Below are 12,811 nucleotides of genomic sequence, written 5' to 3'. Positions count from 1 at the left end.
TCAACCCTGTCGAAGCCGGGCCACCTGGGCCCGGGAGGTAGGCCACCAAACCCCAAACCTCGGAGAGCGCCTCAACTCCACCCCTGCCGCACCCTGGAATGTGTGCTCCCGGAGAGGCCTTTTTCAAAAGAAGGTGGTGGTCACAGAAAGAACGAAGAGCGGAGCACACTGGGAGCCGCGGCGCTACGCTGGGGCCCCCGGAAAGCGGACACGTGATGCTTCCTGGGACTTGAAGTCCAGGGCTTGCCACCGCGGTGGAACCGGAGTCCCGGGAAGCGAGTGCTGCAGAGAGCCTGAGCGCAGCCTGCTGGGGGTTGTAGTCCGCTTGTTGCCTGGGTCCTCGGGCATCACTGGGAAACCTGGGCTCTTAGGACTACAAGCTCCAGAAGCTCAGGCGCAGGCAGGAGGGCGGGGCGGGGCTGGAGGCTGGGGTGCCGCCTCCTCTGCATCGCCGGGGCTAGAGTATTAGAACCGAGGGCCCGCGAGGGTCCCCGCGGCTGCCGCGATGCAGAAATACGAGAAACTGGAGAAGATTGGGGAAGGTAATGGGACCAGGAGATGTTCTTGCAAGATCTTCTTCTGCATTCCTTGTATCTCTGGCTCCTCTACCATCAGCAATGCCCACAGACTCCGACCTTAGCCCTGGCTGCAGCCTCGGCCCAGAGCTCAACACTCCGTGCAGCCACCAATCCTCCCGTTAGCATTTTCTGCAGACGCCCCCTCCCAAACTTAGCACTCCCTGTAGGCCCGACCTCCGGACCTCAACACTTCCTGCATTTTCTACCTCCAGCCTTTGCACCACTTACAGAACCCCACCTACCCCCAGCCTCAGTTCTGGGAGCAGACCTCCAACCTCAACATTCCTGCCAGCCCTCATTCCTCTCCCACACCCCCGCTATTTCCGGCCCCTCTCAAAGCACCGCCTTCATTATAGATCTACCTGGCAGCCACCGCTCTTCCCTGCTGCAGACCCCCCTGAGCCTCTGCAGGCCCCTTCTCTGCCACGTCGGCACTCACAAAGGTCTGCCACGCCTGGCCTTCACCCTTACTCCTCCGGGCATCAGAAATCACACACGCCTGTGATGCCTCACCCCCAGGCAGGGACGTCTTGGGGTGGGGAAGGGTGCCCCATCCTTTTCCTCACCCCTGACCTCCTTCCTCTAGGCACCTACGGAACAGTGTTCAAGGCCAAAAACCGGGAGACTCATGAGATCGTGGCTCTGAAACGGGTGAGGCTGGATGACGATGATGAGGTAGGACTGGGACATCTGGGCCAGGGGAGGGGCTGAGGGCCTAGGCTGGGTGGGATGTGACGTGGTCTGCCCGGCCCCCTCCCCCGTGCAGGGAGTGCCGAGTTCTGCCCTTCGGGAAATCTGCCTGCTCAAAGAGCTGAAGCACAAGAACATCGTCAGGTGTGTAGACTGGCAGGGTCCCCCTTGCCTGGGTGGCCGGTTGGGGGGGGGGGCTTCGGAGATGGACGGGGCTGCTATCGTGGGGTGTTAGGAGCACACGTGTGGACCTGCCTGGCTAAGCCCTTTCCTCTCCTTAGGCTTCACGACGTCCTGCATAGTGACAAGAAGCTGACTTTGGTTTTTGAGTTCTGTGACCAGGTGAAAGGGGGACTTGAGGGACAATAGCCTTGGGAGGGTATAGGGGCCCAGACTGAGGTTAAACTCTGTCCCATTTCCCCACCCCCATTCCTCTTTAGGACCTTAAGAAATATTTTGACAGCTGTAATGGTGACCTAGATCCTGAAACTGTGAAGGTGAGGGGGACTGGTGTTCTGGGGCCCCATGGAGGCTGGGGTTGGAGTATATGTTCAGCGTGCCTACTGCTTGAGCACCAAGTTCAGGCCCTGAACAGGGACACTCTGAGCGTCAGGGACCGAGAGGATCCTGTTTCTGCTCTCTGGGAGCATTTTCCCGCGATCTCCTTGGCCTGACAGTAATGCTCTGGTCTCAGTGTTATGATTTCCTGAGAGATGAGAAAATGAGATTCGAAGAGATGCATTGTTCATTCAACAAACACTTACTGAATGCTTTGCTGTGCGCTGGGCACTGTTCTCGGCCCAGGACCAAGTGCCTTGTCCCAGGTTCCAAGGGAAACAAATGCTGAATAATAGTACAGCACAATATATGTACATGTTAACAGTTACGATGTGCATGTTCTAATGAGGCGGGGTAGGGGGAGGTCAGTGTGGGCTGGTAAGGTAGGAAGGCCCACTAGACTGTAAGTTTCAGAACGGTGGAGACCAAGGCCCCCATTCCCTGTTCACTTCTAATACCTAGCATAATATAAAGTAAGTCCTTGATAGTAAATGAACGGTGTGTCGCTGAACTTGGTGCTGAAAGGTATCTGGGTGCAAAGCAAAGCAGAGGGTGCAGAGGGAGTGTGAGCCATTGCTGGGCACAGCCTCCTCTGCAGAGGGTCTGATGCCCTCTCCCCTGCCCCTCTCCCAGTCATTCCTCTTCCAGCTGCTAAAAGGCCTGGGATTTTGTCACAGCCGAAACGTGCTGCACAGGGACCTGAAGCCCCAGAACCTGCTCATAAACAGGGTATCTCTCGGGGAGAAGGTGGCAGACGGGGGCGGCTAGAGCCAACACTGACCGGTGAGAACGTCGGGCTGGACGGTGGGGGTACAGAGCTAGCCATGACGCTGTCCGTCCCGTCTCCCTTAGAACGGGGAGCTGAAATTGGCTGATTTCGGGTTGGCTCGAGCCTTTGGGATCCCTGTTCGCTGCTACTCAGCTGAGGTGAGCTGGGGGTGGTGGGTTCCTGGGGAGAGGGAGGGCTTTTCCAGGGAGCCTCTCAGCTCCTGCTTCAGGACCCAAAACATCTCCTCTCTGAGCCTCCTCCTCCCAGCCCTCTAAGTGTGTGTGTGTGTTGGGGTGCCTGTGGGTGGGGTCTTTTCCAGGTGGTCACGCTGTGGTACCGCCCACCGGATGTCCTCTTTGGGGCCAAGCTGTACTCCACGTCCATTGACATGTGGTCCGCCGGCTGCATTTTTGCAGGTGACATGCTGGGGGTCTGCAGAGGCACGTTCCTTCCCCTTTGAGCTGACAGGGTTTGGAGGGTCCCCTCTGGGGCAAGGAGCAGGGCCCTTGGGAATGGGGTGTCGTGGGAGTGAGAAGTTCTTCATGTGTCAGGTCCTCTCATCCCTTCCCCATTCTCCCAGAGCTGGCCAATGCAGGTCGGCCTCTCTTCCCCGGCAATGATGTCGATGACCAGCTGAAGAGGATCTTCCGATATTCTTCCATCCCTCTTTGCCTCGAGCCCTCTGCACGGGGAGTAATGAGCCTTGGAGCTCAGAGAGCAGGGGTTGAGGGTGGCGGTGGGCTGGGCCAGCGTGGGAGGGGCTGTGGGCTTCTGAGGGTCAGGGGACAGAGGGCAGAGGGTGGTGGACACCCCTGGTTGTCATAGGGCAGCTGCATGCAGCCAGCTGGGGCGAGTGTGACATGTGGACAAGGAGGGACCCCTGGGGGAAGATGCTAAGCAGATGCTCCTCCAGCTGCGAGGTGACTCAAGGACCAGCAGGGGGATCTGCGGGAGTCAGGGAAGGCTGACCGACCCTTGGGGCCACAGACGTCAGGGTTCAGGTCACAGCGGTTAGTGTGTGTATCTGTAGCACCTGGCCCAGGGGAAACACCACACAGAGGGGACTGAAAACGAGAATCGCATGTGCCGGGGCCGCTGCTGTCGTGAGCTGGGGGATAAAGTGAGGAGGGCAGAGGTGAATGTGAGGACCCCTTCCTGGGAGAAGAGCTTCTTACCCTGCCCCTTTGCACTGAGTGATCCTTGACTCCCTGGACACACTGCTGGGGACACCGACCGAGGAGCAGTGGCCTGCCATGACCAAGCTGCCAGACTATAAGGTGTGACGGGTGGGGGTTCATGGTTCGTCAGCGGTCCCTCTTTATTTCTCAGCCCTAGTCCCATGCCCCACAGCCCTGGTCTGACTCTCCGCCCCCCACAGCCCTACCCAATGTACCCGGCCACCACATCCCTGGTGAACGTCGTACCCAAGCTCAATGCCACCGGCAGGGACCTGCTGCAGGTGACCCACGGTGGGGGCCCGGGGAGGGCGGGGCTCCAGGCAGCTGGCCCGCCTGACCCTGACCCTGCCACACTTCCCTTCCATGCCCCCAGAACCTTCTGAAGTGCAACCCTGTCCAGCGCATCTCGGCAGAGGAGGCCCTGCAGCACCCCTACTTCTCCGACTTCTGCCCCCCCTAGACTCTCAGACCCTGGCTGCCAGGCTGGGGCCTGCTTCAGCCCCTCCAGAGAGGGGGGAAAGCAAGGACGCACGCGGTGTGCCGCGCTCCAGCGGTGCTGGGCCCACCAGGGTGGAGGCGCCCTCACCTGGTTCTCTCTCCCTCCACAGACTGTATTTAATTTCATAAATCGGCTCCTTTCCCACAGTCTGGCTGATGTGGTGGCGGGTGGCTCTGAGAGAGGGTGGGCTTGGGCGGCGTCTCTGCTCCACGTCACCGCCCTGTGCAGCCCTGGGATACCGCCCAGCTGTCCTGTCCCCCTGTGCTCTGAAGCGGCCCGAGGCTGGGGGCTGGAGGCTCTCTCTGATGTTCACCCCTGTGGCTGGGCTCAGGGCAGAGCTGTACCCACACATGTGCTTGTGCACCTGTGCACACCCCTTTCTCTGCCCAGGGGGGCTGAGACCGTCCAGAGGAATCAGGCAGCCGGTGTCTGAAAGCTCCCACCAGAACAGGAGAAAAGGGCAGGGCGTTTCCTTGAGGTTCTCCACATCCCGTGGGTACCCACCCTAACCCTTCCCCCTCCATCCCCCCATGCGTAGGCCAGCAGGCAGGCACGGGAGAGACGCAAAGATGTGGTTAGACCAGGAACACCTCCCCCTGCTCCCTTATCTGTGTTTTCTAACATTTGGGGTACAGAAGAGGACAGGAAAGTGGGCTGGGGCTGGATCCTCTGTGTGTCCTTACCAGCAAAAGTGGGAAAGGAGGCCCCCCTCACCATCTCAGGCTGGGGCCTCTGCTGTTGTAGGGGGGCTGGGGAAGCAAGAGCTATTCCCGTGGAGACAGCTTGCTGGAGCTTGGTCCCAAATGTGGGAAAAGGGCAGGACAACAGTTGATGTTCTTGGAAGTAGGGAAGACCCTCTGTCTCGATGTTCTTGGAAGTAGGGAAGACCCTCTGTCTCCTCCCTGCCTGCTCCCCACTTCTTGCCAGGCTCTGAGTCATAGTCTTTTCCCAGCCAGTCCGTTATAGTCTCCCAAACAGGACTGCCCTGCCAGGGACCCCTCTGCCTGCACACCTGGCTTTGGGCCCCATTTACTCCGAGAGGTCGGACTGAAAAACTCATTCCCACTGAGGTGCAAAGGACGGATGCCCTCTTATTGCTCTTCTCTCCCAGAGAAACCTCTGGAGGTTCATTGGGAAGACACCCACATTTTAGAACCGTGTTCTCTAGATGATGGCTGGCAGAGGTCTTCTTGTGCCTGAGTAGGGCTGAACTTGGCCTGTCTAGTCTGCCTGTAAGAGGAACAGATCAGGCTGGTGCATAGAACTTTATTTGGGATAAAGACAGCAAAGCCATGTGCAGTCAGGGCATGTCCAAGATGTCAAGGTTCAGCCCTGAAGACAGACACCAGGTCTAGAGCCGTGTGACGAGGTAGCAGGTGCGATGGGAGGCGGAGAGAGTCCTGGTGACGGCACAGGGAGGGGTGGGAGGCCTGCTGAGACACAGACCACGTTGCTGGGACAGAAGACCTTGAACCAATGCCCTGCTCCTGCCTTCCTGGACCTGAACTTCACCCTCTGGACCAGACCTGCCCCGCCTCCCTTGACCTTAGGGGGACATTCTGTGTTACCTGGGGCCTACGCTGAGGTGGGGCACTTGGTTTCCATGGCTGCCCAGCCCTTCCTGAAGCTGTGGGAGGAGGGAGAGGGTCAGGAGGGGAGGGGTCCTCCCACCAGGGACTCTCCAAGGTCACTGCGTGCCCCTCCCTGCCACTATTTTTTCCCAGCTGGGAAGAGATGGTGTTCCAGGCTTCAGGGGCAGATGGCAGGGGAGGGCGAGGGGCTGTTACCAGGTTGGTGCTGGAGTGCCTTTGGGAGCGCTTCCGTTTCCAGAAGTATCCCAGGACCCTGTCTAGGAACACCTGGGGGCAAGCAGTGAGGGAGGTGGCCAGCGCGCACCTTTCCCCGGGGTCCCACGACTTGCTCTCCCCGCGCCCCCGCTGGGGCCCCAAGCCCACCTCACAGAGGTAGTCCAGGATCTCAAGGATGGTGAGAAGGCTGGCCCCGATGAACAGCCCCATCTGGCCCCCAATGTCGCCTGCGGAGACGGGATCACTGGTCAGCTCACAGCCACCTGCTGTGTCCACACCTCCCCAACCCCTGGGCCATTCTGCACACGCGCGCGCACCCACCAAGCAGCTCCGACACCTCGTAAGCCTTCTTCTGCTCCACCGTCTCGTAGTTGAGGGCCTCGAAGAAGATGTCCAGCACCAGCACGTTCTCCCTGGAGGAAAAGAGGCGGGGTGCTCCCTGGACACCCGCTAGTGCTAGGAAACAGGTGTGCACTCCTGTCTCTGATCCTTTCCAGAGCCCTAGAGGGGCATCACCGCCCCCTTTTGCAGAAGGGCAGCAGCAGAAATGTTAGGCCGCTTGTCCAGAGTCCAGAGCGCCGTCCTGACACGCAGGCTGGGGTCCTGCCGGCACAGGCGCGGGCAGGCCTGGCCTGGAGGAGGGCCCTGCTCCCGGGCCCCGCCCCCGCCCCGCCGGTGGGCTCACCCGAGGTAGGCCTCGCTGCGGTTGTACTTCCGGGCCAGGTAGCGGGCAGAGGCGCGGCTGGGCATCCGCACCATGGAGAGCTCCTTGGCGTAGCGGGTGATGGCGCACGGGTTGGGGCAGACGCAAGCGTCCTTCCGCAGCATGGCGTCTGCGGGCCGCAGTGCTCGGGTCAAGGGAGCCCACCCCGAAGCGGGGGTCCCGGGGTGAGCAGGGTGGGGACGGGATGCGGGACACTTGCCCCTTACCCAGCGTCGGGTTGGCGCAGTCCTTGTACTGCTGGGGGGTGCACACCGGTGCGCCACCTGGGGGCCGGGTGGGGAGCGTGTGTGACAGCTTCGGGGCTCCTCCCAGGCCCCGGCCCCTCCCACCGGACCCCTCCTCCTTACCAGGCATGTGCATCATTCGGCAGCCGCACTTCCGAGCCACATAGCGGGTCTCGCAAGCCAGGCGACACCCCATTAGACTATAGGGAGGGCTGGGGCTTGGGCTGGGGCTGGGGGGACCCAGGGGACCAGAGGGTTCCGGCTCAAAGTCAGGGTCTAGAGATGCTGAGCTGCAGTCGCCCCAGGGTGGTGGCAGGAAGCTCAGCTGTAGAGGGACTGGTTAAGGAGGCTTGGGGAGAATATGAGAAGTCGCTGGGGGGCAGAGGCCCCCGGGACAGGCCTGAGGAGCTGCGGGGTTGGGGTCTGAGGTGGTGTGTGCTGAATGAAGGAGGGGGTTGGGAGCCTCGGTGGGGGGAGGGGGACTGGAGGCCCAGGTGAGGATACTTGCTGCTGCTGGCAAGACACAAAAATCTGGTAGCCGGGGGCCGCCCCAAAGCCCAGCTGGTCGATGATGGGTGGCTCCTCCTGGGAGTGGATCTGCACTCGGACCCCCACCTCAAATGGGGTTTCTTCTGTGGGGGGAGGGGGACCTGAGGCCTGGGTTCCAGGAGGCCCTCCATGCAGCGCCCTCTCCCCAGGGCTGATAGGCCAACCCCCGCCCCCGCCCGCTGCTTCCTTCTCATGAAGGACAGGCTTCAGGTCCCTCCCAGCATCTCCTCTCCTTCTCAGAGCCTTTTGCACCCCAACCGTGCCCACCCCAGCCTCCCACATGCCCCCATACCCGTGTCCTTCCACACGGGCAGATACTCATCCTGCTGAACGTCCAACATGACCTCCAGCCCGTTGCCCGTGCCGCCCTTGGGGGTGGTGAGAAGCTCGGCCCCATCCGCCCCAGAGTTGAAGGTGTAGCACTGGCCCATCCGGGTGAAGATCTGCGGGTCGGCAGATGGGTGCAGACCTCGCCAGGGAACAAGAGGCCCAGCCAGGCACACACAGGGCTCCGGGACCTCTCTCCTCCCCACCCTCTATTTGGATCTCTCTGAACACTGAGGCCCCCATCTCCATGTCCCCAGCCCCTCCCTCATACAGGTGCACGTCGTTGGACCCTCAAGGGCTCCCATCACTTCACCTTCTCCTCACCCTCTATGCCCAGCCAAGGGCTCAGCCCACAGGGCAAGTGTTTCTTTGGAGACTGGGCACTCGGACCCCCACCTCAAATGGGGTTTCTTCTGTGGGGGGAGGGGGACCTGAGGCCTGGGTTCCAGGAGGCCCTCCATGCAGCGCCCTCTCCCCAGGGCTGATAGGCCAACCCCCGCCCCTGCCCGCTGCTTCCTTCTCATGAAGGACAGGCTTCAGGTCCCTCCCAGCATCTCCTCTCCTTCTCAGAGCCTTTTCCAGGACTGGCAGAATGTTAAAGAGGCAGAGGGAAACCAGCCCCTCCCTCAGCAGGGCAGGGTCTTCTGCCCTGGAACGGTCCCACTTGTGTCCCCCACCCCCAGGGCCAGGGTCTCCGTAGACCTGAGTCTGGAGCCAGCCTGGGTGAGTGCCCCGAGCTGGAAGATGTGACCTTGCACAGTCTAATCCAGAGCAGACCCACGGAGGACAGCCTCCTGAACAGAAAGGTGGGGTGGGAGCCCGCGGCCTGGCTGGGAAGGAAAGGGTCCCAGGGCATGGGTGTTAAGGTTCCTGGCTTTGGGGGAGCCTGGGATGCCAAGGCTGGGATGACACGTCCTGGGCAGGGACTGGCAGGCTCTCCTGGGTCTCTGATAGGACAGGGTGGGTGGCCAGCTCACCACAGTGAAGTTCTCGGGTCCGCATGGTTGACCGCGGTAGCGACAGTCTAGCAGCATGTCCTCCAGCGTGTGCCCAGCCCGGGCATAGAGCCGGGCCATGTCGAAGGTGGGACTGGGCATGAAGCCGGGTGGTGTGGGGGGCTGGCCCAGGGCGCGCAGGAAGGCTGCGTGCTCTGAGGGCTCCAGGCCCAGCAGTGAGGGCCCGGCCCAGTGCAGGTCGTTGGGCGTGAGGCGTGAGCGGCGCAGCGGGTTGATGTTGCACAGGGTGATGGCCGGGAAGGTGAGCTGGGGGCTTTCGCGCTCGTCCAGAGCTGTCTCATGGTGGAACTCCCCGTAGTAGCGCACCCTCTCTGCCACCTGGTAGAGGAAGGCAGCCATGGACAGGAGCATGGCCACGGCCCACAGCCCCCGGCGTGGGGTCAGGCTGCCTGGGCCAAAGACGTGGCCCAGCCCGTGCAGCGTGCAGCTGCTGGCGAACACGCTGATGTCCGAGGCCTGCCGCCGGGCCTCCTCTGGCCCTGAGGGGGGCTTCATGGCCTGCTCTAGGGTGAGGGTACAGAGAGGGCAGGCTACAGAGGCTTAGAAGGAGAGGGTCAGTCTGAGGACTGGGAGGGGCTGGCCAGGCAGGAGAGAGTGCAGGTGTGAGGCAAGGAAAAGAGCCAAACCCAAGAGGGAGGTGGGGAGGCACTGGCCTGGCTGGGTTGGATGCAGTGACCTGAAGGGTCCAGCTGGCCTTGGGCAGGAACAGGCTGCGGCTCCACGGGGCTCGGTGCTGGGCTGGGGGTTCCGCAGCAGGAGCAGATAGGGCGCAGCCTGCGTGGCAGGCAGGCTGGTCTGCTGCTCTGCTGAGCCAGGGCTGCCGCAGAGGATTGGGTTTCAGCAGTGAGGGGGCCAGGGGGCTGGCAAAGCAGCCTGGGGGTGGGGAGGTCCCTGGGGCCCCAGGCTGAGCCATTAGTGCATCATGGGGGGGGGGGCAGAGGCGCCAGCAGGAAACCACAGCAACCCTAGTTGGGCTTGAGGGGAGCCCAGAGACAGTCAGGGCTGGGGGTGCCCTTGGGGCCTCTAGTCTCCCAGCTGCAGCCCCTGTATGTGGGGCTGAGAATCAGTCACTGGCCCTTGGCCTGGCTCCTCCCTCCTGTCTCCTCCCCTCCTTCTAACTTCATCTTGGGGTCATTTTGCAAAGAGCAGAGTTGGCTCTTGACCAGGCTGGAAGGTGGTGGGGCGTGTAGGGCTGTCTCCTCCTTCTGAGCCCCCAGTGTGCCAGCCTACACCGGATGGCCCGGGCCTCTGCAGGCCCCACGTCCTGGGGGTCTGCCTCTCCAGTGGCCCTATTCCCCCTGCACCCACTCAAGCCCTCCTGTCTGGGAGGTTGCCCTCTATCACCGTGAATGGGGGCTCACCTGCCACGCTCCCAGGTAACATAGTTCAGCTCAGGGACCCAAGGAGCAGGGGACAAGTAACAGCAGCAGGAGGGCCGGGCGGCTGAGGGGCACAGGAGCCAGTCCACATCTTTTTTTCACTTAACATATTCTGGGGGCCATGCGATACCAGTACCAGGAAAACGTCCCCATTTTTCAATGGCTGCAAACCCTTTCGCTGTGTGGACACACCCTGTTGATGTCACCCTGTGCCTGAAGCACTCGGGGGTTCCCGGTCTCCCAGGACACAGTGGCGCTCTCAGTGACTCCGCACAACCGCTGGGTCAAGCAGCAGCTGCGCGGGTCCCTCGATGCCACCGAATTCCCGGCCGTAGGGGTTTGTGTCATGCTCCCAGCATAACAGGAGTGGGCCTGTTTTGCGTGGGCTTTTTTTAAAAATCCTCACTCGAGGACATTTGTGCATTTATCTTCAGATAGAGCGAGTGGGAGGGAGGGAGGAAGAGAGAGAAACATCGATGTGAGACACATCAACTGGTTGCCACCCACCCGACCCTAACTGGGGCGGGACAAACTGCAACTGAGGTACATGCCCTTAGCGGGAACCGACCCCGGGTCTCTCTGGTCTGCGGGCTGATGCTCGAACCGCCGGGCCAAACTGACCAGGGCTGTGTGGGCTTTCCTAGAGGGAGACAGGTGCCCCGAGTCGGCTGGGGTGCCTGGGCCGCGGTGCTGGCACACTGACTGAAGAAGCCTCAGAGGAGCCAGAGCCGAGGGGCGGGGGGGGCTCTCCCAGCAGCTGCAGCGGACGCCTCCAGGAAGCAGAGCATGGCCTGTGACATCACTGCCAGCTGGCCTGAGAGGGGCGAGGGCGTCGTGGGGACCCAAGGGGCAGGGACAAGTAACAGCAGCAGGAGAGCTGGGTGGCTGAGGGCCACAGGAGCCAGCCGACAGGCCCGTGGAGGACAGCGCCCGGGCCTGGTCCCCTTCTCAAGCTCACCGCCCACCCCTGCCCGGGTAAGGGAAGTGGGGAGATGCACTGCCTGTCTCCACTGACTCACTGACCCGCTTCTACTCCATCTCTTTCCGAGCATTGGAGGCCGCTGGGTTCGTGTTGGTGGGCTCTTGGCTGTGCGCAGGCTGCAGCCTGTCCACTGTCTGTCCTGACGAGACTGCAGGCTTCACGGGGCAGGGACGTGACCCCATCACGGCGCAGGACATGATGGGCGCTTCATGAACACATTGCGGACAGAGTGAGTGGTTTATTATAACATGGTTTATTGCCCAGATGTGACTACCTTTGGGGGCGGCAGCCCTGTGAGTTTAAGTACTTAACCAATTAAACGCTCGGGATTAAGCACGGCCAGGCTCAGGATCCATGTTGAAGCCAAAGAGCCAAAGTCGAGGTTCAGGCGACAGTGCCAACCCCGTGGCCTTCCAGCTGCAGGCGCACTCTGGGCCTCACTGCTCCCCTAGTTTAGCTGGGGGAGGGGCCACCCTAAAGGGGTAAGGAGAGACCTGGAATCTGGTGCCAGGCTCCAGGCAGGAGGCTCAGGGAGCTGGAACTGGCCCTGCTGGCTCTCCTGAGGGAGGGGCCGGGCAGGCCAGCGCGGACGGAGCCAGCCGGGCTCTGCTCGGCCGAGGCCACACTGGGACCTCTCACCTGGCAGCCAGGAAGCGGGGCGGCTGTGGCCTGGGATACTCTGGGTGCGTCCTGGCCCTAGGCACACCTGGAACAGGGGGTGGCGCTCACCGGGCTCGCTGCCTCTGCAGGCCGGCCCCCAGCTGGGACCACTGCCCCTCCTGCAGCTGCTGCCCCGACCACCGCCTCACCCTCTGCACCACAGGGCGAACCCAAAATGCTTGGTCGGCCTTGGAGGTCTGGCCCAGGCAATTCCTCTTCCCACCCAGGGAGTGAGCCTCAGGGAGGACCACAGGCTGGCATGGCTGTGGCGAGCCGGCTGCCCGGTGGGAGGTGACAGGACGGAACTGAGGCGGGGGCGCCCGCCGGGGCTGGTGGGGAAGCGTGCGTGCTCCTAGGCCCTCGCTTGCAGCTCTGGGGCCACGGCTCATGCTGGTGGGCAGTTGGCCAGTCCTGTTTCAAAGCGGGGCTCCAGTCCCGTCCTCTGGTCTGGCAGCCACAGCTCCTCCTTGGACTGCGCCTGTATTTCGTCAGCCCAGGGGCTCAGCATTACCCTCCCTCATGGTCTGGTGACTGCCAGTGCTCCGTGCCCCGATTGGGGTGTGTCGGCTCTGCCCTTTTAAAGCTGATGTCAGGTAGAGGGGTGTCTACAGTCACCAGGTGACAGACTCAAGGTGTGGCTAGGACAGGGTGAGAGCCGGGTGGGACAGAGAGTACCCGCCCCTGCTCCCCTCCCCAGGGCCTGGGCATCTGTCCTGTTTGGATGGGGGAGGGTGAGATCTAATAAGCACTGTGTAAGGAAAAGAAACTGTTCTGAGAATGGACTGTGGGCTAGAGGGCTTGGCCCAAGGGGGAGTGCTCCTTCTCCCAGGGCCCAGAGAGGCAGTGGGGACAGAGGCGTGTGGGGTCAGC

The 12,811-nt window shown here is 61.9% G+C and overlaps 2 protein-coding genes across 5 annotated transcripts; one reads left to right on the top strand and one right to left on the bottom strand.

Annotated features, from left to right (window-relative positions):
* The first annotated feature begins 435 nt into the window (after nucleotides 1-435).
* Nucleotides 436-4,418, top strand: CDK5 (cyclin dependent kinase 5). Its single transcript, XM_036246624.1, has 12 exons — nucleotides 436-542; nucleotides 1,165-1,253; nucleotides 1,345-1,412; nucleotides 1,550-1,610; nucleotides 1,709-1,765; nucleotides 2,460-2,555; nucleotides 2,679-2,753; nucleotides 2,915-3,011; nucleotides 3,176-3,245; nucleotides 3,812-3,872; nucleotides 3,974-4,054; nucleotides 4,147-4,418. The coding sequence occupies exons 1-12, from the start codon at nucleotides 506-508 to the stop codon at nucleotides 4,231-4,233; spliced, it is 879 nt and encodes a 292-aa protein (XP_036102517.1). The 5' UTR covers nucleotides 436-505; the 3' UTR covers nucleotides 4,234-4,418.
* A 1,109-nt stretch (nucleotides 4,419-5,527) lies between these two features.
* ASIC3 (acid sensing ion channel subunit 3) lies at nucleotides 5,528-9,418 on the bottom strand. 4 transcript variants are annotated; one of them, XM_036246942.1, is made up of 11 exons: nucleotides 8,882-9,418; nucleotides 7,870-8,020; nucleotides 7,533-7,660; nucleotides 7,152-7,353; nucleotides 7,011-7,067; nucleotides 6,766-6,913; nucleotides 6,402-6,493; nucleotides 6,228-6,307; nucleotides 6,060-6,131; nucleotides 5,841-5,899; nucleotides 5,528-5,702 (listed from the first exon to the last, which is right to left on the bottom strand). In XM_036246942.1, exons 1-11 carry the CDS (start codon nucleotides 9,413-9,415, stop codon nucleotides 5,624-5,626), a joined length of 1,602 nt encoding a protein of 533 aa, XP_036102835.1. In that variant the 5' UTR covers nucleotides 9,416-9,418; the 3' UTR covers nucleotides 5,528-5,623. The 4 variants fall into 4 exon arrangements, with proteins under 4 accessions (XP_036102835.1, XP_036102834.1, XP_036102836.1 ...); XM_036246941.1 differs by having other exon boundaries at nucleotides 5,535-5,725; nucleotides 8,882-9,415; XM_036246943.1 differs by lacking the exon at nucleotides 5,841-5,899 and having other exon boundaries at nucleotides 5,535-5,702; nucleotides 8,882-9,415.
* Nucleotides 9,419-12,811: the final 3,393 nt, after the last annotated feature.

Source organism: Molossus molossus, unplaced genomic scaffold (assembly GCF_014108415.1).
Source record: "Molossus molossus isolate mMolMol1 unplaced genomic scaffold, mMolMol1.p scaffold_m16_p_7, whole genome shotgun sequence".
Taxonomy (NCBI): Eukaryota; Metazoa; Chordata; class Mammalia; order Chiroptera; family Molossidae; genus Molossus; species Molossus molossus.
Note: the sequence above shows the minus strand (reverse complement) of the source record. Positions and strands in the feature narration are given on the sequence as shown.